At 47.8% G+C, this 25,570-nt stretch overlaps 1 protein-coding gene across 6 annotated transcripts in view; it reads left to right on the top strand.

Annotated features, from left to right (window-relative positions):
• The first annotated feature begins 11,202 nt into the window (after positions 1-11,202).
• ZER1 (zyg-11 related cell cycle regulator) overlaps positions 11,203-25,570 on the top strand; it is a 30,030-nt gene continuing 15,662 nt past the window's right edge. For 4 of the 6 annotated variants that reach the window (XM_027616506.2, XM_027616511.2, XM_027616509.2 and 1 more), the window contains exons 1-3: positions 11,203-11,357; positions 22,695-22,946; positions 25,297-25,447. In XM_027616506.2, coding sequence (XP_027472307.1) covers positions 22,789-22,946; positions 25,297-25,447 — 309 coding nt within the window. In that variant the 5' untranslated portion in view covers positions 11,203-11,357; positions 22,695-22,788. Of the gene's footprint in view, positions 11,358-11,749; positions 11,996-22,694; positions 22,947-25,296; positions 25,448-25,570 lie in introns of all 6 variants that reach the window. The other 2 variants (XM_027616507.2, XM_027616508.2) reach the window with 2 other exon arrangements.

Genomic DNA, 25,570 nt, shown 5'->3' on the forward strand with positions numbered 1-25,570 from the left:
GCGGGGCTCCATCCCAGGACCCTGAGATCATGACCTGAGCCAAAGGCAGATGCTCAACTGACTGAACCACCCAGGTGCCCAGGGTATTGGAATTTTAAATAGTGGGGTCCAGAAAGCTGCTCTGAGGTAACATGTAAAAAAACATCTGAAGGAGGTAAGACAGCAAAGCTTATAAGCAGGTACTTCAAAGAAGAAATAACAATGTTTCGCCAAAGCCTGAAATGACTTGGGCTTACACTGAGATGAGTATGAATTAAGCAACCATCTTCTGCGTCTTGGATGGCATTTCACGCACCCACCGTCACTGGGCTGTGGAAGAATAGACCTCTCTCGAACAGGTTTAAAGTAAGTTAAACTGATACAGCTTTTTTCCAGAGCAATTTAACAAGTACTAATACGATTTTTTAATTTGTTTTTAACTTTCCTTTTTTTTTTAAGATTTTATTTATTTGTTTGACAGAGAGAGACACAGTGAGAGAAGGAACACAAGCAGGGGGAGTGGGAGAAGCAGGCTTCCCACTGAGCAGGGAGCCCGATGCGGGGCTCGATCCCAGAACCCCGGGATCATGACCTGAGCCGAAGGCAGACGCCACCCAGGCGCCCCTGTGTTTAACTTTCTTAAAAAAAAAAAAAAAAAATTATTTATTTGACAGAGACACAGTGAGAGAGGGAACACAGCAGGGGGAGTGGGAGAGGCAGAAACAGACTTCCCACCGAGCAGGGAGCCCAACGCGGGGCTCAATCCCAGGACCCTGGGATCATGACCTGAGCCAAAGGCAGACGCTTAACGACTGAGCCACCCAGGCACCCCTATCTTTCTATATTGAAATACTATAGGTTTGGGGCGCCTGAGTGGCTCAGTCGGTTAAACGTCTGCCTTCGGCTCGGGTCATGATCCCAGGGTCCTGGGATCAAGTCCCATGTCGGGCTCCCTGCTCGGCGGGGAGTCTGCTTCTCTCTCTCCCTCTGCCTCCTCCTCCCTGCTCTGTCTCTCACTCTTTCTGTAAGATAAATAAATAAAATCTTTAATTTAAAAAAAAAAGAAATACTACAGGTTCGCAGGAAGCTCCAAAGATAGTAGAGAGAGATCCTTTGTACTCCTCACCCAGTTTCCCCGGTGGTTTCATTTTATTTTATTTTATTTTAAAGATTTTATTTATTTGACAGAGAGAGACATAGCGAGAGAGGGAACACAAGCAGTGGGGAGTGGGAGAGGGAGAAGCAAGCTCCCCGCCGATCAGGGAGCCCAGCGGAGCAGGGAGCCTGACGAGGGGCTCGATCCCAGGACTCCAGGACCACGACCCGGACCGAAGGCAGACGCTCAACAACTGAGCCACCCAGGCGCCCACCGACCCTCCCCCACTGATTTCATTTTAATCCAGTTTTACCAGCTTTGAGATATATTTGATGTTCCATAAGCTGCCCATATTTGAAGTGTACACTTACATAAATTTAGGCATATACACAACCGTAAAACCATCACCACAATTATTTTTTTTTAAAGATTTTATTTATTTATTTGAGAGAGAGAATGAGCACATGAGAGGAGGGAGGGTTACAGGGAGAAGCAGACTCCCTGCTGAGCAGGGAGCCTGATGCGGGACTTGATCCTGGAACTCCAGGATCATGACCTGAGCCGAAGGCAGTCGCTTAACCAACTGAGCCACCCAGGCGCCCAAACCATCACCACAATTAAAATAATAAGCATGTCCTTCGCCCTCAAAAGATTCTTCCTGCCCTTCCTATCTTCTGTCTTTTTCCTCCTTTTGTACACTCTCACCTCCCCCGCAACCAGGCAACCACTCATCTGCTTTCTGTCACTATAGATTAGTTTACATTTTCTAGAATTGTATATAAAAGGGAACATATGCTGTATGCTCCTTTTTATCTGGCTTCTGTCACTCAGCATAATTATTTTGAGATTTTGCATTCTGTATCATGCATCAGCACTTCACTACTTTTTTTAATTTTTTTCATTTATGTGTTTATTTTTAAAAGATTTTATTTTTTTTTCTAAGATTTTGTTTATTTGAGAGAGAGGGAGCAAGAGAGAGACAGAAGGATCAGAGGGAGGGATAAAGAGAGAAGGAGAAGCAGACTCCCCACTGAGCAGGGAGCCCAATGTGGAGCTCAATCCCAGGACTTCAGGATCATGACCTGAGCCAAAGACAGACTGCTTAACCAACTGAGCCACCCAGGCGCCCCTAAAAGGTTTCATTTTTAAATAATCTCTACACCCAACGTGGGGCTTGAACTCACAACCCTGAGATCAAGAGCCGAATGTTCTATCAACTGAGCCAGCCTGGCGCCCTACTTTATTCCTTTTTATTGTTGTGTAGATTCCATTATTTGAATACACCAATGTTTATCCATCCACCTGTTGATGAGCATTTGGGTTGTTTCCATTTGTTTCTATTACAACTAAAGCTGCTGTGAACATTCATGCACAAGTCTTTATATGGACATATGTTTTCTTTTTTCTGGGAGTGGAATGACTGGATGAATTTTAAATTTTTTAAAAATGCCAAACCATTTTCCAATATGGCTGTATTGTTTCTCGCCCACACGAGCAGTGTATGAGAGTCCCTATGGCACCACATCCTCGCCAACACTTAGTGTGGTTGGTCTTTTATTTTTATTTATTTATTTTTTAAAGATTTTATTTATTTGACAGAGAGAGCGAGAGAGCACAAGCAGGAGGAGCGGCAGAGGGAGAGGGAGAAGCAGGCTCCCCTCTGAGCAGGGAGCCCAATGTGGGGCTCAATCCCAGGACCCTGCGATCATGATCTGAGCCGAAGGCAGATGCTTAATTGACTGAGCCAACCAGGCAACCCTGGTTGGTCTTTTTAATTTTGACATTCTAGTAGGTGAGTAGTGGTATCTTATTATAGTTCTAATGTGCATTTTCTTAAGACTAATGATGTTGAGTATCCTTTCATGTGTTTGCCATTCAGGTATGTTCTTTAGAAAAGTTATCTGTTAAAATCTATTGCCCATTTTTTATTGAATTGCCTTCTTTCTTACTGAAATCAAGGTTTTTTTAAGAGTTTTTTTTTTAATTTATTTGAGAGAGCCCAAGCAAGGGGGAGAGGCAGAGGGAGAGGAGCCCGATGTGGGGCTTGATCCCAGGACCCTGGGATCATGACCTGAGCCGAAGGCAGACGCTTAACCATCTGAGCCACCCAGGCACCCCCTGAAATTGAGTTTTGAGAATGCTTTAGATTTCCTGGATACAAGTCTATTTGATTTTTATTTTTAATTGTGGTAAAATAAACATAGCATAGAATTGACCATCTTAACCATTTTTAAGTGTACAGTTCAGTAGTGTTAAGTACATTCACAAAGTTGTGCCAACAAGCTCGGGATCTCTTTTCATCTTGTAAAACTGAAACTCTGTGCTCACTAAACAACTCATTCTCTCCTTCTTCCCCAACTCCCTGCCCTTGGTGACCCCCATTCTACCCTCTGTCTCTATGAATTTGACCACTTTAGATACACGTAAGTGGAATCATATAGTATTCGTCTTTTTATGACTGCCTTATTTTACTTAGCATGAAGTATTCAAGGTTCATCCACGTTGCAGCATGAGTTAGAATTTTTCCTTTCTAAGGCTGAATAATATTCCACTGTGTGTATGTATATACACACACATACACATTGTATATGTATACAATGTGTATATATACAATGTGTATATATACAATGTATAACGTACATATGTGTATATACATATATCTTTTTTTTTTTAAGATTTTATTTATTTATTTGACAGAGAGAGACACAGCGAGAGAGGGAACACAAGCAGGGGGGAGTGGGAGAGGGAGAAGCAGGCTCCCCGCCGAGCACGGAGCCCGATGTGCACATTTTGTTTGTCCATCCGTCTGTCGCAACATGGGTTGCTTCCACTTTTTGGCTGTTGTGAATAATGCTACTGTGAACGTGGGTATACCAATATCTCTTCAAGACTCAGTTTTCAGGGGCACCTGGGTGGTTCAGTCGGTTGAGCGTCTGACTCTTGATCTTAGCTCAGATCTGGATCTCAGGGTTGTGAGGGCAAGCCCCACATTGGGCTCCATGCTGGGCATGAAGCCTACTTAAAAAAAAAGGGGGGGCGCCTGGGCGGCTCAGTTGGTTAAGCGACTGCCTTCAGCTCAGGTCATGATCCTGGAGTCCCGGGACCGAGTCCCGCATCAGGCTCCCTGCTCAGAGAGGAGACTGCTTCTCCCTCTGACCCTCCCCCCTCTCATGTACTCTCTCTCTCTCTCTCATTCTCGCTCTCTCAAATAAATAAATAAATCTTAAAAAAAAAAGACTGTTTTCAATGCTTTGGGGTATATGCCTAGAAGTTGAGTTGCTGGGCCATATATGGAATTAACATTCTATTTTTATTAATTATTATTATTATTAAATATTTTGGTTTTTTTTTTTTTTAGGTAATCTCTACACTTAACATGGGGCTCAAACTTACAACCCAAAGATCAAGGGTCACATGCCCTATGGACTGATCCAGCCAGGCACCCTCATTGTATTTTTTTTAAAGATTTTATTCATTTATTTGATAGAGAGAGACACAGCGAGAGAGGGAACACAAGCAGGGGGAGTGGGAGAGGGAGAAGCAGGCTTCCCTGCTGAGCAGGGAGCCCGATGTGGGGCTCGATCCCAGGACCGTGGGATCATGACCTGAGCCGAAGGCAGATGCTTAACAACTGAGCCACCCAGGTGCCCCAACCCTTATTGTATTTTTAATTTTTTGAGGAACCACCATACTTTTTTCCATAATGTCTATACCCATCACATTCTCACCCACAGTACACAAGGATTCCAACTTCTCTATATCCTCACCAACACTTTCCTTTTTTTTTTTTTATCATGGCCATCTTAATGGGTACAAGTCTTTTAAAAATATTTGATTTGCATATATTTTCTCTCAGCCTGGGCTTGCCCTTATATTCTCTTAACAGTGTTTTTTCAAAGAGCAGGAGTTCTTAATTTTGATAAAGTCTGCCATTCCTTTGATGTCACATCTAAGAAAACTACGCCTAATTCAATACCACAAAGATTTTCTCCTACATGTTCTATAATTTTAAGTTCTACATTTAGGTCTATGATCCATTTAAAAATGTTTACAATCCATCTTGAGTTAACTTTTTAAAAGTTTTTTTATGTCAGAGAGAGAGAGCACCCACAAGCTGGGGGAGTGGGAGAGGGAGAAGCAGGCTTCCTGCCGAGCAGGGAGCCCGATGTGGAGCTCGATCCCAGGACCCTGGGATCATGACCCGAGCCGAAGGCAGATGCTTAACGACTGAGCCACCCAGGCGCCCTATTCTATTTTTTTTTTAAGTAAACTCTACGCCTAACATGGGGCTCAAACTCATAGCCGTGAGGTCAAGAGTCCCATGCTCTACCAGCTGAGCCAGTCAGGTGTCCCTGAATTGTTCACTTTAAACATACACTCTAAATGTGTAGTATATGGGGGCGCCTGGGTGGCTCAGTCGTTAAGCGTCTGCCTTCGGCTCAGGTCATGATCCCAGGGTCCTGGGATCGAGCCCCGCATCGGGCTCCCTGCTCGGCGGGAAGCCTGCTTCTCCCTCTCCCGCTCCCCCTGCTTGTGTTCCCTCTCTCACTGTGTCTCTCTCTGTCAAATAAATAAATAAAATCTTTTAAAAAAATGTGTAGTATATGAATTATATCCCAATAAAGTTGTTAAAATGCATTTATTTTTTATTTTATTTATTTTTTTATTTTAGAGAGAGAGAGTCTGTGGGCATAAGCTGTGGGGGGGTGGAGATAGAGGGAGAGAGAGAGAGAGAATCCCAAGCAGGTTCCACGCCCAGTGCAGAGCCCAATGTGGGCCTCCTCTGGAGCCCTATCTCACAACCCTGAGATCATGACCTGAGTCAAAATAAAGAGTCAGACACTTAACCGACTGAGCCACCCAGGTGCCTCCATCCCTTGTGAATATAGATACAAACATTCTGTTAGGAATCTTTAACAGAATAAAAACGTAATGAAATAAACTGAATTCTCAATAGAATAGACTGCCACACAGTCTGTAGTAATTTGTTACAGAAGTTCGAGGAAACGAAAACAAGAGTCTGTATAGAAAATTCTAGGGAATCTACAAAAACGCCTCTCAAACTGATAAGTGAGTTTAGTAAGATTTCAGGATACAAAATAAATAAAAGCAATTAAAAGTAAGTAACAAATAATAATTTATTATGGATTAATTTTATTAGGGGCACCTGGCTGGTTCTGTCAGTAGAATATGTGACTCTTGATCTCGGGTTTGTGAGTTCAAGCCGCACGTTGGATGTAGAGATTACTTAAATAAGACTTTCAAAAAATTAGTTTTGTTATTATAAATAATAATAAAAGAAAATTTAGAACAATGGTATCTCTGTATTCCAGTTATAAACAGTTGGAAATGGAAATTTAAAAAATACCATGATAGCACCAAAAAAAGAGATATTTGGGGATAAATAGGACTAATTATGCATAAGACCTCTACACTGAAAACTACAAAACATCGCTAAGAGAAATTAAAGACTAAATAAATGGAGAGGGATTTTATGTTCACGGAGCAGGTGATTCAGTAGTGTTAAGGTATCAATTATTTGCAAATTGATCTAGAGATTCAGTGCAGTCGCAATAAAAATCCCAGCAACTTTTTCTTCCCAGAAATTCCTAAGCTGATTCTAAAGTTCATATGGAATGCAAAGGACCAAATGCAAAGGGCAGAACAACTTTGAAAAAGAGGAACAGAGTTGATGGAGTTACGCCACCACCTAACAACTTCAAGACGTATTATATTGCTACAGAATTATAGGGCTACAGTATGAAGGAGTTTCAAGACTTATTAATTATGAAGGTACTTACATAGTGTTGTGAGACCGAAACGGTAGACAAAGACATCAACAAAACATAGAGTCCATAAACAGATCCCACCCATAAGATTAACTGATTTTTGCCAAAGGTGCAAAGGCAATTTAGTTGGAGAAAGGGTACTCTTTTCAACAAATGATGCTGTCACAGTTGGATACTCATGTGGAAATAAACTTTGATCCTGACCTCACCTCATTTATAGAAATTAACTCAAGGTACGCTGGGGTGGCTCAGTCAGTTAAGCGTCTGCCTTCGGCTCAGGTCATGATCCCAGCGAGAGAGGGAACACAAGCAGGGGGGGTGGGAGAGGGAGAAGCAGGCTTCCCACCGAGCAGGGAGCCCGATGCGGGGCTCGATCCCAGGACCCTGGGATCATGACCTGCGCCGAAGGCAGACGCTTAACCGACTGAGCCACCCAGGCGCCCCTAAATAAAATCTTAAAAAAAAAAAATAAATAGAATAAAGTGAACAATCCAGTGTGACTGGGAAGAATTTTCTCTGCCCATCAAGGTCTTTCTAGCTGGACTGAGAATCAAATTGACGTAAAACAAATTAACAGGAGAAAATCAGAATTAATTTCGTACATATGGGTAATCCACACACACGGAAATTCCAAAAACAGGGAGGCAAAGTGAGATATAGATGTCATTCTGGACCAAGGAGAAGGGGGTGGAGTCTGAGGCTTCAAAAGGAAGAAATATAATTAGTAGGAAAATGAGAAAGAATAAATGTCTGGCAAAAAGGTATTTGCTGGGTCACCTAGAAACAACGGGACAGAGAGGATGTGGATCAAACAGGTCTTGTTGGGTTCCTCCCTGTCTACCATCCCCAGCTCCTAGGAGAGTGTAGTTATCTACGGTGATAGCTCTCTTCCTGGAGCAGGTCCTCTATCAATCCTTTTTAGGCAGTTGTGGGAGTGGGGGCAGGCAGGCGGAGCAAAGAGCTTTTCCTGAATCTGCTGGGTTTTGATTGCATAAGTAACCTTTACGCCAGTGTGGACCATCTTGGGACTGCCTGCCCTTGGCCCCTACAAGTGATTTTCAGAATATTCAGAGTCACACATCTAGAAATATCATCCATCAACCATGCAACCATCATCCCTATCTAATTAAATTTAGACCATTTTCGCCATCCCCCAAAGAAGCTCTGTACCCACTGGCAGTCATTCCCATTTCACCCCCTCCTCAGACCTAGGCAACCACTAATCTACTTTGTCTCTATAGATCTGTCTATTCTGAACATATGAATAGACTCATACAATATATGGCCTTTTATAACTGGTTTCTTTCATTTAGCACATTTCCAAGGTCCATCCGTGTTGTAGCGTGTCAGTACTTCATTCCTTTTTATTGCTAAATAATATTCCATTGTATGAACATATCATACCATCTCATTTCCATCTGCCAGTTGATAGACATTTGGGTTGTTTCCACTTCTTGACTATTATGAATAATGCTGCTACGAACATTTCCTTTGGGGTATATAACTAGGAGTGGAATTGCTGGGTCATATGGTAACTCTAACTTTTTGAGGAACTGCCAAACTATTTTTCAAAGCAGCTGCACCTTTTGAAATTCCCACCATCAGCATATGAGGGTTCCCATCTCTCTACCTCCTCAGTAATACCTGTTGTTGTCTGTCTCTTTGATCAGATCCATCCTAAGAATATGAGGTTGTATCTCATTGTTTTTCTTAAAACTTACTTTAGAGAGAGAGGTGGGGGGAGAGGAAGGGGGGAGGGGGAAGAACCCCAAGCTGACTCTGAGCTGAACACAGAGCCCAACACACAGGGCTTGATCTCAGGATCCTGGGATCATGACCTGAGCCGAACCTAAGAGTTGGACGCCTTAACCAACTGAGCCACCCAGGCGCCCCTCTCATTGTGGTTTTAATTTGCTTTTCCACGATGACTAATGATGATGAACATCTTTTCATGTGCTTGTTGGTCATTTGTATAACTTTTTTTTTTAATTTAAATTCAATTAGCCAACATAGAGTACATCATTAGTTTCAGGTGTAGAGTTCGGTAATTCATCATTTGCATATAACACCCAGTGCTCATCACATCATGTGTCCTCTCTAATGCCTGTCACCCAATTACCCCATCCCCCACCCACCTCCCCTCCAACAACCCTGTTTGTTTCCTATAGTTAATTTTTTATTTACTTATTTATTTATTTGAGAGAGAGAGAATGAGAGAGAGAAAGCACATGAGAGGGGGAAGGGTCAGAGGGAGAAGCAGACTCCCTGCTCAGCAGGGAGCCTGATGCGGGACTGGATCCTGAGACTCCAGGATCATGACCTGAGCCGAATGCAGTCGCTTAACCAACTGAGCCACCCAGGCGCCCTGTTTCCCATAGTTAAGCGTCTCTCATGCTTTGTCTCCCTCTTTGATTTCTTCCCATTCGGTTTTCCCTCCCTTCCCCTATGATCTTCTGCACTATTTCTTATATTCCACGTATGAGTGAAACCATATGGTAGTCGTCTTTCTCTGACTGACTTTCATCTGTATAACTTTTTTGGAGAAATGTCTATTCAGTTCTTTTGCCGATTGTAAATTGGGTTATTTGCCTTTTTGTTATTTTGTTGCAAATTCTTTACATATTTTGGATTGCAAGTTCTTTTTTTTAAGATTTTATTTATTTATTTGACAGAGAGAGACATAGTGAGAGCAGGAACACAAGCAGGGGGAGTGGGAGAGGGAGAAGCAGGCTTCCCGCAGAGCAGGGAGCCCGATGCGGGGCTCGATCCCAGGATCCTGGGATCATGACCTGAGCCGAAGGCAGACGCCCAACGACTGAGCCACCCAGGCGCCCCGGATTGCAAGGTCTTTATCAGATATATGATTTGCAAATATCTTCTCCCATTCTATGGGTTATCTTGTCAACTTCCTGATGTCCTTTGAAGCATAAAAGTTTTTAATTTTGATGAACTCCAATTTATTTTTTCTTTTGTCACTGATACTTCTGCTGTCATATAAGAAACCATTGCCTAACCCAGTCTCAAAAACTTACTTTTATGTTTTCTCCTCAGAGTTTTAGCCTCTTACCTACACATGCATATTATACACATATATATGTGTATAATAAAGGACTAAGGACTATAAAGAATTATAAATATATTATATATTATATATATATATATATATATATATATAAAGGACTAAGGGGATCCTCACCAAACTGCTAAGAGTGGTCATCTCTGGGGAAGGGAATGAAATTGGGGTTGGGTTAGGGTTTGAATGGGGATTTTCATTTTTCTTCCCAACATACATTTCTAATTGTTTGGATTTTTTTTTTTTTTTGCACGTATGTCTTCTTTTGGTAATTTGAAATCATCAATAGACTTTTCAAAGTATTCAAAATTGTACAAACATAGTTGTACACGGTGGAAGACTACAAAGAAAAAACATGCGCAAAAGTAGTCATGGCATTAGAATTGGCGGGGGGGGCGGGGGTTGTGTCAAGAAAGTAGCTTCTAAACTGAGATTAGAAGCTGGAAGAAAGAGCATGTTGGCTATACATATTGCAAGAAGTGTGTTGGATATGAATATAGCAAGAGGACTGTTCAGTCGGGAAGAAATTATTTGAGCCTATAGGAGAGAAGGAGGCTGGAGAGGTGATGCTAGTCGTCTACGTTAAGGGTTGTTAGCAGGAGAGTGCGCTGATCTGCTCCAAGTTCGGGGCGGGGGGGGGGGGGAACCCTCCGGGACGGTGCAGAGAAGGAGCGGAGGGCGCGTGAGGAGGCTGCCGCCGGGATGCAGGGAGGAGATGCTGGTGGACGGAGCCGGGCCCTACTACTGGGGGAGGAGAGGCTGGTCTGCGCGACGGTCAGGACTTGGCGACGGGAACCCGAGCTGAGGGGGAAGGCAGGCGCCAAGGCCGACTCCCACTTCCCCACGTGGCGGCCCGTTAAGCAGCGGGCGAAACCGGCGCGCTCCGGGCCGCGTGGGAGAGCGCTACCTGCGGAGCACCCGCTGGGGACGTTCAATGGGGCGCCCGGGGTGGGGGGCGGGGGGCGTCCAGAGAGACGTCGGTGCTGACGCGGGAGGAGGAGTCCGTCCCGCCCGTCACCACTGCCCGGGCTCTGCTGGCCTGCAGGCCACAGCGGGCCCCAAAGCCGGTGTCACACGGCGGGTCCCCCCGCAGCCAGGGAGCCCCCGGAGCAGCGCGCTCGAGGCCCGGTGGGGCCCACCTGCACTCCGCCGCTCGCACACCTGACCCCGCCGGGAGAGGAGCCGCCGCGCGCTCCGGAACCTTTGGCCGCCGCCGCCCGCGTTCGCCGCGGGACCCGTCGGGGGAACCCGTTCGCTGTTGCCAAGGGGCGGTCCCGGAAGTGACGCGCCCCGGGTTTGTTGACAGCGGAGGCGGCGGCGGCTGCAGGCTCCGAGCCTCAGGAGCCGGATCGGGGGAGGGGCCGGGCCCCGGAGCCAGCACCCGGCGGCCCTCAGCCCCGCCCGCAGCCCTAAGGGCAAGGTAACGGCCACGGAGTCCCCCCCCGGCGCGACCCCCTCCCTCGCGGGGCTCCAGTCCCCGGGATCCCAAGCTCCGCCCCGCCGACCCCAGTCTCCCGCAGACCCCGGCCCTAGCCTGGCGAGATCCCCTGTCTCCCTGGCGCTCTGGCCCCAGATTCCCCCGGGTCACATCCCCGGCTTCCCTCGCAGAGGAAGCGAGCATCCCGTCGGCTCCCGGTGCCGAGGGTATTTATCTGCGTCCTCCCCCTTTCCCTTCTGCCTCAGGCGCCTGGGCATCGCCGCTGCAACCTCTTGCACAGGTCCATTTCGGCCAGTGGTGGGAGGGCTCCTTTCTCTGCCCCTGCTGCCAGGTTTGAGAAACGTGCCTTTTAAAACCGAGCTCCCTTCCTCCAGAAAGAAAATGACGCCCTGTCGGATGCCCCTACAAAATGGGGGATCGATATAGGGCTAAAAGGGCCAGCCTGTGCCCCTCCTACCTGTTGGACGAGCTTAAGTTCCTGCAAAGCAATGCCTAAAAGCTCAGGGACGGCTTGGATTCTGGAACGACTCCCAAAAGGGATGACAAGGTGTAAGAAATCCAACAGGATGAGGAAGGGATGGGCTGGGGTTGCAAACCTGAGGGCCAGGGGAGCCTGATAGGTGAGTTGAAAGTGAAACTGTCTGCTGGCCACTATAGTTCTGTGTGTGGAAATTGACTTGGCTGCTCTTTGGACCAGGGAGTCCAAGATTTCCAGTCATTGCCTGTGCCTGTCAACGCGCTTGGTTTTTAGGGGAGGGAGGGAGGCCTGGTGCCTCCACAGGGAAAGATACCCCCTTTGGTCTTTTCCACAGAATGTTTCTCTTCACGGTTCAAAATGGTTAGAATGAGCTTTGAAGACAGCTTTGAGAAGAGTAACAGGAGGCTGTGCTTAGAGCAGGAGGGGGTTGCAGTGGTGAGGGGTCTCTGTTCAGTTTATTGCTTCATTCAGAAAATAAGAAACATATAATATGTAGGGTGTCATGGAGAAAAATAAAGCAGGAAGGGCCATGGCAAGGGCCAGAGGGTGGGGTCACCTTTGTGGAGACGTTGATCAGAGAAGGTCTCAAATAAGGTGACGTCTGAGCAGAGTCCTGAAGGGAGGGAGGGAGCAAGCCATGCATCTGTCTACAGGCAGAGCATTCAACAGCAAGTGCAAAGGTCCTGAGGTAGTATACTTGATGGTTTTAAGAAAGGAGAGGACAATGGGACTGGAGCAGAGTGAAGGAGGGGAAGAGAGGGAACCAGACAATGGTGGGGAGAACGTCAGGGGCTGTCTCTGATGCAGGGTCCCAGAGTACTAAAGGAGCCCCCTTTCAAATCTGTACAAATGTGGTCAGAGAAAATATAGATTTGTTTTAGATGACAAATAGCCATTATGCTCTGGCCTGGCATTATAGGTAATCTTTTTCCATCTTTGTGATGACCATTGGTGGAATTAATACAAAAAGGACAGCCATAGAGCACTGTAGTTAAATCAGGTCATGCAGCTGCTTCCTGGTTGTGAGAACTTGGACGAGGGACCACCTCAGTGTCCTCATCTATAAAATAGGGTTGTTGGGCTTAATGAGACATCACGCACTGAAGTGCTTAGCGCACTATTTAGCACGGATTAAGTATTCGGTATCTAACAGTTGTGATGATGGCAGTGGCCATGATGAGGAACTGTTTGCATGTGTCTACCTCAAAGCCTTTCTTTTTAGCACCAGCTGGTGGTGCCACCAGCTCTGGCTGCCTCCTGAGCTGGTAGAATTTTGGAGAACAGTGGGGGTAAAGGGAGACACAGTGGACACTTACTGTCACCCCTTAGGGGGAACAATGTTTGTATATCCTACAGAGAGGATGGTAACTTGGTCTTGGCTTTCTTGACGCCACTCTTAGAAGGTGATGGGGGCTTTTTAAAAAGAGCACAGCAAATCCCCATTCTACCACGTAAAATAGATAAAATGATGGTGTTGGCCTCAGACATGTGGTTGGGATGTGTGTCGCTGATCTGCTGATGGAGAGCGTTAATCTGAGAAGTACCCAGCAGAGGCTGAGACTTTGCAGCCTACCTTATAGGGAGCGGAACAATGGTTGATCTCCCTCCTCACCCCTCAAGCCTGGACTATATCATCAGGCCTGGGTCATAAGCTGAACAAGGTGACTGGGCCAGATGATTTAAAAACGAAAAGTCAGAGCGCTTGGATGCTGAGAGTCAGCCTATTTGAGCAGCTCTTGCGGCTGGAACCTAGGACCAGCCACCTGGGGACCTGGGTTCAAGCCCAAGGTCTGCAGCTGGCTCACTATGTGAACTTGGGGGGCAAGTTCCATCCCCTGTCTGGGCCTCGGTTTTCCTATCTGTATACTAACTCTGAAGGCTGTTGGAAGGATGAAATGAGACCCAGGTCGTGAAAGTATTGGGTGCACTCTAAAGCTCTCTACAGAGGCAAAGAACAGTTCTTGGTATGACTAGTGCCATCAGTGCCTTAGCTGCTCTTGACTCCTGAAAGGCCACTTCAGGGATCCCTGATGGGTCATCTGTTTTGGGACCGACATTCTTTATCTGGCTCAATCACTAAAGCTGATTTTCCACCTTCCAAACGGACAGAAGGCTCTCCCCAGGCATGATTCCTAGGCGATCCCTCCATAATGATTGTTCACCACCTTCTTGGCATCTCCTCAGCAAGCCCACACAATGTGTTTGCAACACATTGACCGATAAGGACCCTGATGAATCCTGAGGCCGACAAATATTGCTTGGGGATCTCGTGCAGGCGAGGCTCCTTCATCTGCAACCAGCCAGCTGTACACTCACTGTGTCATGGAGATGCCATGGATCACACAAGGCCCCCGCCAAGAAGCTTCAAGTCGTGTGGCCAAAATGATATATGCTCATAGCACAGTTACCAGCGGTAACAGATCATCTGTGCTCGGTGCCTAAGGACACGCAGAGTTTTAAGGAGTCAGTGAAGCCTCATCTGCAGAAACAAGATCGGGGGTGGGGGTGGGGGGAATAGTTCCTGCCCCTAGCGTCATGCGAAGGAGAGCCAGGCACTTTCTGGGGGACCTTGGGCAGGTCCTCACACATCTTTGAACCACGGTTTGCTCATCTGGAAAACAAAATATGTCCCTCCTAGGTTATTTGTGCCTTCAGTGAGAACATGCATGGAGAGCTCGGCACTCTGGGTCTGGAACTAACGCATACATGTGTATGTGTTGTGAGGTACAGATAGACCCTTGAACCTATACGTAGTCCGTGGCAGATTACTTTGCCACTCCTCAGCTGCCTCTCTGTAAGTTGTAGATTCTAATAACTCCTGCTTCATGTGGTTGCTGAGGGAGTTAAATGACCTGACGGATATCAAGTTCTTGGAATATGTTGCTTGGTATGGATGTGATTGATCATTAAGTTTGCGTGTGAGCTGGGAACCCAGGTATTCCCCAAGGCCCCTCTGCCTCCAGGTGGCACCAGTGAGCGGGGAGGTGCATGCCTCCCTCATTCCGTTTCTGCATCTTCTTAACATCACCCACTCTGTGGATTATGACCCCGTCGGGATGCTTTCCGCCCCTGGCCTGCACCCTGGCTCCCGGGAGACCCTGTCACTTGCCCTGACTCTCCTCACAGCAGCTTCCCACCCCCAATATCTGGACTGGGATCTGCTCCCTCCTGGAAAACTTCCAGCTTCTGTAAATAGGGCATTTGTTTGGATTCCACCCCCACCCCCACCCCCCCGCCCAGCTCTTGGGTTAATATTTCACGGGGTGGGCGCTGCTCCAAGGCTCAAGCTTCTGGCTCCCCCAGCCTCTCTGTCGGCCGGGTGTCAGGTCGCTGGTGGGGTCCCATGCTCCCTCTGGACCACAGTTCCTCTTTCCACCCACTGCGCTGCATGGACAGAAGACCCGGTGGTGTGGTGAGATGCACGGGTTTGGTTTGGAATCGCATCCCCTGTCATCCGTTGTGTGATTTCAGGCAAGCCTCAGTGTCTTCCTCAGCAAATGGGGGGGTAACAGTCAATAGTCAATACCTCAGCTGCTATAGTGAGATCAGGGCAAAGGCAAACCTTTATTCTGACGCGTGCCAGGCACAGACTGGCACAGAGGATCCGGGAGCCTGCAAGCAGACTGGGTTCCCATCCTCCCCAAGCTCGTGAGCTCACAGGCTGTGGGAAGGTGTTCAGCAATTGTTATACAAATGTCAATTAGCTTCAAGTACCAGATCCTAGGGAATGTGGTTTGTTGGTTAAATAAGGAACTATATGCAGTAAAGCATGAGGGGCTCAGCGCCCCACCTGGAAGAAACCGGGGTGGAGACTGTGGTCACTGCTTCTGTGTTCTGCCTTCTCTCATCTGCTCCCTGCCACTCCCCCCTCACCCCCCATGTCAGAGCTCAGGGTGGATCCAGTGTGAAGAACCTGCTAGAGAAGGGATGGAGGAAGACATGGGGTTCTTCTTTCCATGTGGTGTGCTGTCAGAATCAGAGTTCCCTCTGTCCCTGGTTGCCAGAATCCCAGATGGCCGGTGCTTGCTCCAGGAGTGGGGAGCCCTCGGGGGTGGGTGTGGGGAGGGTAGAGATGACAACCGCCTGGGGGCACCAGTGGCAGGGCGCCCCTGGCCCCTCGGCCTCCCTGCCAAGATGAGGGTGGCCCCTTCCTTCTCCAGCTCACCCCAGCCCCAAGCAGCCAGGTCCCACTGCCAAAGGGTGGTTAGCAGATGGTACCATCTGCCTGGTTTGTCTTTGGGTGACCTTAGTGGCTGAAAGGGTGGTGTTTCTTCCACCCGGGGAACAGGGTCAGGGCCTGGTGGGTACCCGGGTAACTGGGCTCAGCCCTGCCGAAAAGGCAAAGCCCCAGGCGGTGCTCTCTTGTTCAGAGTGGTGAGGGTTCCTCTGTGGCCACTGGGTCCTCCCACTGTCCTGGCACAGTGGACAGGGAGGATACAGAGTGTGCCTTGTGCCCCAGGCACCGGCCACGTCTGCCACAACCTGCAAGTCCCTCTTGTCCCTGCCAGAGGCACGTGTTGAAACCCTACCATCTGTCAGGCCCACACAGGGTGTTCAGCACTTCCTTTGTCCAGCAAATTGTTGTGGAATTGGGCCTCTGGCACCAGCATCCCATACCCTCTGGCCTTTCAGCCTGTGCACATCATTTCTGTCTTCCTGGAATGCCTTTCCCTTCTCTCCCCACCACCAGAGTTAACTGTGACTCCTCTTTCGGGTTGCAGCTGAAATATCACTTCCAAGAAGCCTGCGCATGACTCCCCAGTCCGGGGCAGGTCCCCTGGCATAGGCACCCAGAGCGCCATATACCTCCTTCTCCAGAACACTGGTCCCAGGGACATGGTGTGAGGTTTGTGTGCTGCTTAGGTGGATGTCTGTCTCCCTCAGAGTCAGTTTGCTCCATAAGGACGAGGACCTTGTCTGGTTTCGCTCACCACTGAACCCACAGTGCTCAATAGACAGCTGCTGAGTGGATAAAGAAGTGACCTGGGCTCAGCGCAGGGCGATGCCACACAAGACAGCCCGGTTCCTGTCCTCACGGAACCGACCGTCTGGCAAGGAAGCCCGATCACGAAACCAGCATCAGTTCAAAGTGTTAGTTGTTCCGGTGGGGCCGTGGGCGCACATGGCGGGAGCATCCTGGCGGGTCAGGGAAGGCTTCCCAGAGGAAGCGATTTTGATACCAAGGCTGGCGATGTTCGGGGCAGTGTTCAAAGGTGGTGTGGGCTGGCGTGTGTGTGGGCGGGGATGCTTCCTGGAGGAGGGACACGGATGTGTTTTGGGGGTGGGAGTAGTATTTAGAATAGAAAGTGGGATAAGTCATTGAATTGGGATGCTCCCAGTTGAAAGAAAACAGACTGAGCAAAGGTCTGAAGGTGACCCTGTGCTTGGGGCCTGTTGCCAGTACCACGAAGGAGGCCAGGCCGGCTGCCGTAGAGCCCAGCAGGCCTCGAGTGGGCCAGAAGGCTGGCTGTGGCTCAGGAGGCCTTGAGTCACTGCTTGAAGAGAGGGGACTCGGTTTCCAACAGGATGCGCCTCCCTGTCAGCGGTTCTTCCCCGGCTCCTGTTGACCAGGGAAGATCTAGAAGAGAATGAAGGTAAAGGAAGGCCGTGCCCAGTGGCCCAGGCAGCCTGTTTATTGTGCCTTCCCTCAAGGGTGGCACGCAGCCGGTGGGAAATTGGCACCATGGGCCTTGCGGCAAGAGCCCCAGGCCTGGGGAGCACAGGACTGCACCTGGGCAGGAGCAGACCCCGCTCTGTTGGGGACCAGGGGAGGTGAGGCAGGAGAAAGGGATGGTGATGGTGATAATCGTAATTGTAATAGTAGCTTCTTTTTATTGAGCAGTTACCACGGGCCAGGTGCCAGGCTAAGCTCTTCCGATATTCCATGTTATCCTCACACAGTGCTCCCTGTTTTAGAGAAGAAACCGAGGCACAGGGCAGTGAAGACCCTTGCCCAAGTTCACCTGCTCTTAAGCGGCAGGGCTGGGACTTGAAGCTGGGTGGGCCTGACTCCAGAGCTCTCAGAGCACTGGCACCAGTAAGTAGTGGTGCTGGCACTTAGACCTTGTGATCCCAGACAGCACAGGGCTCTGGGGCCGCCCACTGGATTTCTAGAGCAGCCTCGAAGGCTCACATATGGACACGGGGGCTCCAGGAAGCCAGGGGCAGTGCTGGGCCCCGAACTCCTTCAGAGCTCTCCAAGGGTTGATATGATGGAGTCCGAGAGACCAGGTTCAAATCCCACTTTGGACAGAGTAGCCTCTCTCAGCTTGAGTTTTCTCATCTGCAAGGTGGGATCATAAGCAACATTTCTTGTGTACTCAGTCTCATCAAGCCCGAGACCAAGCATTTTCCCGACATCTCATTTATTCCAGCAGCCCTGTGAAGTGGGGATTATTATCCCATTTTCCAGATGAAGAAACTGAGGTCCAGAGAGCTTAAATAATTTACAGTGAGGGCGCCTGGGTGGCTCAGTTGGTTAAGCGACTGCCTTCGGCTCAGGTCATGATCCTGGAGTCCCGGGATTGAGTCCCGCATCGGGCTCCCTGCTCAGCAGGGAGTCTGCTTCTCCCTCTGACCTTCTTCCCTCTCATGCTCTCTCTCATTCTCTCTCTCTCAATAAAAAAAAAAAAAAATCTTTAAAAAAATAATAATTTACAGTGAATTGTAGAACTGGGTTGAAACAGATCTATCTGATGACAGAGCCTGCGCTTAAAAAAAAACAAAACAAAAAACTATTGAAGTATAACCTAGCTAGGGAAAGGCCTGGAAAGCGTGAGTGGACAGTTTGATGAATGTGCACCAGCAAACACACCTATCCCCAAAGCCCCCCTGCCACTTTCTAATCACTGCCTCTCTGCAAAGGGAATCACTACCCTGACTTTTAACACCATGGATTCCTTTTGCCTATTTCCCCCCCTTTCCGATATAGACTCTGACAGGAAGATGGTTTGGGATTAATTCCTGACTTTCCTCAGTTCTATAAATGGTTGATTGTTTTCTATCTTGTTCATTCAATTTGAATGTGAAGGTTCAGTTTTCATTCTCTCTCAGCCACCTGTAGCTAAGGAGCTATACTGTCAGAGCATCACTTCACTGAACCCCAGTCCCCTCTAAATGTGGACCTTTTTGGTGTCCAGGCCATTTTCTTAACTCTCATTGAGTTATAATATACATTTTGAAAAATCATACCAGGGTATACAGCTCCCGAATATTCACAAAGTGAACACACCTATATATCCAGCACTCTGATGTGGGACTAGAAGCTTCTCAACACCCAGCCAAATCCCCAAAGTAAACTCATTGCTGACTTCTGCCACCACAGATCAGATTGTTCTGGCTTTTTTTTTTTTTAACTTAATGGAGTAAAACATGAATGGATTCATTCGGTATATAATATGATACATGCTCTTTTGTGTCTGACTCCTTTCACTAAACTTGGGAGGTTCATCCAAGCTGTTGTGTTAACAGTAGTTTGTGCCTTCTCGTTGCCCTTAATATTTCATTGGTGAGTATACTGTACTTATTTATTCTAATGTCAAGGACATTCAGATTCTTTTCTGGTTTTGGCTATTCTGAATCATGCTGCTGTGAACATTCTGGTCTGTGTCTTTGGGGGAACATGTATATGTGCATCTCTGTTGGGTGTGTGCCTAGGAGTGGAATTGCTGAACATTGAACATATGTGCATATTCAGCTTTAGTAGATAGTGTCGCACAGTATTTCATTATACTGTCAATTCGCACCAATTTACACTCCCACTCGCAGCGTGGGTGACATCCCGCTGTTCCGTCTTCACCATAGCACAAGCTTGGTAGTGCCTGGATTGTTTCCAGTTGAGCCATTCTGGTGGGTGGGAAATGGTGTCTCATTGTGGTTTTATGGATATTAATGAAGCTGAGCCCTTTTCCATATGTGTCCATATGTTTTCTATTCTTTATGAAATGCCTGTTCTAGTCTTTTGCCCATTTTTTAGTTGGATGCTATGTCCTTTTAAAACAATTTGGGGGTGTTGCCTGAGTGGTTCAGTCGGTTAGATATCCAACTCTTGATTTCAGCTCAGGTCGTGATTTTGGAGTTGGGAGATTAAGCCCTATGTGGGGCTCCATGCTTAGTGGGGAATCTGCTGGGAATTCTCCTCTCCCTCTGCCCCTCACCCTGCTCGCTTGTGCATGTGCATACATGCACACACATACTCTCTCTCTCCCTCTCTTTCTCTCAAATAAATAAATCTTAAAAAAAAAAAGTGATTTGGGAGCGCCTGACTGGCTCATTCAGTGGAGCATAGGATTCTTGATCTTGGGGTTGTGAGTTTGAGCCCTGCCCTCGGTGCAGAAATTGCTAAAGTCTTTTTAAAAATGATCTGTAGAAGGTGTTTATATATTCTGAATATGAGTCATTTGTTGGATATATTATTGGAAATATTTTCTAGTCTGTGGCTTGTCCTTTTTCTTAATGATATCTTTTGATTAACAGAGTCTTACATTTTAAGGCAGTACAATTTTTTCTTTTTTATGGTTTCTGGGGTTTTTTGTGACCTGTTTAAGAAATGATTGCCGGGCGCCTGGGTGGCTCAGTTGGTTAAGCGACTGCCTTCGGCTCAGGTCATGATCCTCGAGTCCCGGGATCGAGTCCCACATCGGGCTCCCTGCTCAGCAGGGAGTCTGCTTCTCCCTCTGACCCTCTCCCCTCTCATGCTCTCTCTCTATCTCATTCTCTCTCTCAAATAAATAAATAAAATCTTAAAAAAAAAAAAAAAAAAAAAAAAGAAATGATTGCCTACTCGGGACACCTGGGTGGCTCAGTCAGTTAAGCAGCTGCCTTTGGCCCGGGTCGTGATCCCGGGGTCTTGGGATCGAGTCCCGCATCAGGCTCCTTGCTCGGCAGGGAGCCTGCTTCTCCCTCTCTCTCCCTCTGCTTGTGCTCTCTCTGTCAATAAATAAAATCTTAAAAAAAAAAAGAAGAAGAAGCGGTGCCTGGGTGGCTCAGTTGGTTAAGCAACTGCCTTCAGCTCAGGTCATGATCTCAGGGTCCTGGGATCGAGCCCCGCATCGGGCTCCCTGCTCGGCAGGAAGCCTGCTTCTCCCTCTCCCACTCCCCCTGCTTGTGTTCCCTCTCTCGCTGTCTCTCTCTCTGTCAAATAAATAAAATCTTTAAAAAAAAAAGAAATGATTGCCTACTCTAAAGTCACAAGATAGACTCCTGTATTTTCTTCTAGAAACCTTGTTGTTTTACCCTTCACATATAGGTCCGTGGTCCATCTTCGATTAATTTTTGTGTATATATGAACAGAAGTTTCTTCACTTCGGTGCAGATTGGTTTATCATTTTTCCTTATGAGTCTTATTTAAGGAATCTTTACCTAGCTCAAGATCATGAAAGTAGTAGGAGACTTTAAGGTTGCTTTTTTTTTAAGTTTATTTATTTATTTTTTTTTTAGTAATCTGTACTCACGACCCTAAGATTAAGAGTCACATGCTCCTTAGGGGCGCCTGGGTGGCTCAGGCGTTAAGCGTCTGCCTTCAGCTCAGGTCATGATCCCAGGGTCCTGGGATCGAGCCCCGCATCGGGCTCCCTGCTCGGCGGGAAGCCTGCTTCTCCCTCTCCCACTCCCCCTGCTTGTGTTCCCTCTCTTGCTGTCTTTCTCTCTCTCTCTCTTTCAAATAAATAAATAAATAAAATCTTAAAAAAAAAAGTCACATGCTCCACCAACTGAGCCAGCCAGGCACCCTGACTTTGTTTATTTATTTATTTGTTTGTTTGTTTGTTTGTTTAAGTAGGCTCCCTGCCCAAGGTGGGGCTCAAACTCACAACCCGAGATCAAGCGTCGCATGCTCTTCTGACTGCACCAGCGAGGCACCCCTCAACTTTAGTTCTTTAATAACAGTTTTATTGAGCTACAATTCCTATACCATACAGTATACCTATTTAACATAGATAATTCAGTGGTTTTTAGTATATTCGGAGTTGTGTGACTCTCACCATCATCAATTTTAGAACATTTTTATCACCCCAGAAGAAACCCTGTACCTCTTATCAGTCATTCCCCATTCCTCACAACCCCCCAGCCCTAGGCCACCACTAATCTACTTCTGTCTCCACAGGTTTCCTATTCTGGCTAGACATTACATATAAATGGAACCATACAGTATACGGCCTTTTGTGTCTGGTTTCTCTTACTTAGCATAATGTTTTCAAGGTCTGTCCATGTTGTAGCATGCGTCAATACCTCATTCCTTTTATGGCTGAATAATATTCCATTGTATGGACAGACCATTTCTGTTTATCCATGCATCAGTTAATGGAAAGTAGTTTCCATTTCCTGACTATTATGAATAATACCGCTGTGAACATGAATGTATAATTTTTATGTGGACACATATTTTCATTTCTCTTGGGAGGAGCCTTCACTCTTAATCATATACAATGAGATTCAGTGACAACATGTCTATAAAGTCCCGGCATATACTGACTGTTCCCACAGTGACAGCTATTTATAGGTTAGGTTACATAGTAAGGGATGCCTCAGTGTGGCTGTTAATGGAAGCCCCCGTTATCCTCAGCCCAGCATTGAGTCCCCAGCTTGTCTGCCCACAGACACTGTGAAGGCATAAAAATGCTTGGACAAGGCCTCCTGCTCTTTGCAGGTCAAATCACACCTCGCTAGTGGCATAGCAGAGAGGAGCAGGGAAGGAATCAGGAGCCTTGGGGCATGTCTCTGCTAAGCTGCTAATTTGCGTGTGACATCTGGGGCCTCAGTTTCCCTGCTCAGAAAGTGGGCATAGGGTAGCCAGTGGTTGTGGCTCTTATGTGTGGCTCACTTAGCTTCTTCCTGTCCCCCAGGTTGTGGTTCTGCCAATGATCCTGTGAGTGCTAGGGAGTCACCGCTGCCCCTAGGGGCCCCTGTCCTGGGTTGGTCCACCCGCCTGCCCTCAGCATGGCGTCCGACACCCCCGAGTCCTTGATGGCCCTCTGCACCGACTTCTGCCTGCGCAACCTGGATGGCACATTGGGCTACCTGCTGGACAAGGAGACTCTGCGGCTGCATCCAGACATCTTCCTGCCCAGCGAGATCTGTGACCGGCTCGTCAATGAGTGAGCAGTGGGGGCACTGGGGCACGGGCCTGAGTCTTAGCATGAGCGCATGTGGAGGCTCTGGGACCATCGTGTGCACCATACGGGGATGTGGCTATGGATACACACGTGTGAGGGGGTGTGCACACACTTGGGTATCTGTGCGTGCAGGAGAACAAAGTCACGTGTGTGCACGTTGGTATGTGTATGGAGGTGTGTGCATGTGAAGGAATGGGTATATATACACACCTGGGCTTCTGCAGCATGGGATACATTTGAGTGTGTAACTGCGAGTGCACATTACATCTATGAGAGGGTATGAAAACCTGCATATGGGGCGCCTAGGTGGCTCAGATGGTTAAGCGTCTGCCTTCGGCTCGGGTCATGATCCCAGGGTCCTGGGATCGAGCCCTGCATTGGGCTCCCTGCTCAGTAGGGAGTCTGCTTCTCCCTCTCCCTCTGCCACTCCCCCACCACTCATGCTCTCTCTCTCTCACTCTGCTCTCTCTCTCTCAAATCAATAAATAAAATCTTTAAAACAAAAGAAGAAGAAAAGAAGAAGAAGAAGAAAAAAGAAACCCCAAAACTAATGATGTAATGTATGGTGATTAACATAACATAATAATAAACAAATAAAAAAATAAAAAGAAAGAAAAAAGAAACCTGCATATAAACGAAGGAGTTCTGTGCTGTTCTGTGTGTGCGCACGCGTACCTGTGCCTACAAACACGTGTCTGTGTGTGCACATGGCCACGAACATATTTATGCTCTGGTACACAAATAATGGATCTATGACCAGGAATCGAATCATTCAGAAAATCTTTATGTGGACCCTCTAGGGGACTCCCCACTATTAGAGGCTCCTAGCAATAGGATATGCATTCACTCACCTCAGGGAGTTCAGTCTAGATGCCCAGAAGGAAACTTGTTAGACCAAACAGTTGCACATAAAAGTGGGAACTTGTGGGGCACCTGGCTGGCTCAGTCAGTGGAGCGTGCGACTCTTGATCTTGGGGTTGTGAGTTTGAACTCCACATTGGGTGTGGAGTTTATTTAAAAATAAAATCTTTAAAAAAAGTTTTTTTAATATTTATTTATTTGGGAAGTAGAGGGCCAGGAGGGCAGGAGGGGTAGAGGGAGCAGGAGAAGCAGGCTCCCAGCCGAGCAGGGAGCCCGATGTGGGGCTCGATCCCAGGACCCTGGGATCATGACCTGAGCCAAAGGCAGACACTTAATGGACTGAGCCACCCAGGTGCCCCAAAATCTTTTTTAAAAAATGTATTTATTTATTTGAGAGAGCACAAGTGGGAAAGGCAGGAGGGAAAGGGAGAGAGAGAATCCCAAGCAGACTCCCCACTGAGCCGAATACAGGGCTCCATCCCAAGACCCGGAGACATGACCTGAGCCGAAATCAAAAATCTTTAAAGAATAAAATAAAATAGGGAGCGCCTGGGTGTCTCAGTCCATTGAGTGGCTGACTCTTGATTTCGGCTCAGGTCATGATCTCAGGGCCATGAGCTCGAGCCCCACATTGGACGCCACACTCACCAGGGAGTCTGCTTCACTCTCTCCCTCTCCCTCTCCCCCTCCCCTGCTTGCTCTCTCTCTCTCTCTCAAATAAATAAATCTTAAAAACAAATAAAATAAAATCTGAATAAAAGAAAGGAGAAAGAGTGGGAACTTGTATGTGACCCGAGGACAGAGCCCGACTTGTAATCATGTTCTGAGCATTTAATGTGGGTCAGGCACTCGCTTGGACGCTTTGCAGACCAGAGTTATGTCCATTTTACAGATGAAGAAACTAAAGTCTGGGGAAGTTCCATTACTCATGTCAAGTTGCCCAAGTGGTGAACAGCCACGCTAGGATTTAGAGTCCAGAGTGTTTGACTCCCAAGGCTTTTCCACCAGACCAAGATTCTTGTATCAACTGGCATCTCAAACGGAGTTTTATTGAGTGCTTGCCCTGCACCCAGCTGGGAATGTTAAACCCCTTGGCTTAATCTTCGTATTAGAAAGGGTCCCGGGAGGGGCCGGTCAAGGAACAGAAGCTGGCTTAAAATGAGGAATGTGGACGTGTGTGTTTGTTATAGATGTGTACGGCTTTGGGAGGAAGAGTTTGGGATTCGCTATTGATTACAGGCCCCTTTATCACCTTTGCCCCCCTGGTGCCTGGGGCCACCCTTCATCTCACCTGCAAGGGGGTCAGGATCCAAGCAGGTGCTCTTAGAAAGAGGGGCAGGGAGCGGAGGAGATGGAAGCTGCTGATGGGTGGTGAGGGAAGTTTCCAGGGACAGGACACCTGGAGCTGAGCCTTTAGAGAGGACAAGGGTCCCCGGGCCCCTCCCACTAGCCAGGCTTTCCTCCCTCCCAGGTATGTGGAGCTGGTCAACGCCGCCTGCAACTTTGAGCCGCACGAGAGCTTCTTCAGCCTTTTCTCAGACCCCCGCAGCACCCGCCTCACCCGGATCCACCTCCGCGAGGACCTGGTGCAGGACCAGGACCTGGAGGCCATCCGCAAGCAGGTGAGACCTGCATCGCCAGCCAGGGGGGCTGGCCATGGGGAGGCCGGCCAGAGAGGGTCAGTGAGTCGCCTCCAGCACAAGAATCTGGCGTGCCCCCTCCTTATGCACGCCCCTCCCCAAGCC

Source organism: Zalophus californianus, chromosome 13 (genome assembly GCF_009762305.2).
Source record: "Zalophus californianus isolate mZalCal1 chromosome 13, mZalCal1.pri.v2, whole genome shotgun sequence".
NCBI lineage: Eukaryota > Metazoa > Chordata > Mammalia > Carnivora > Otariidae > Zalophus > Zalophus californianus.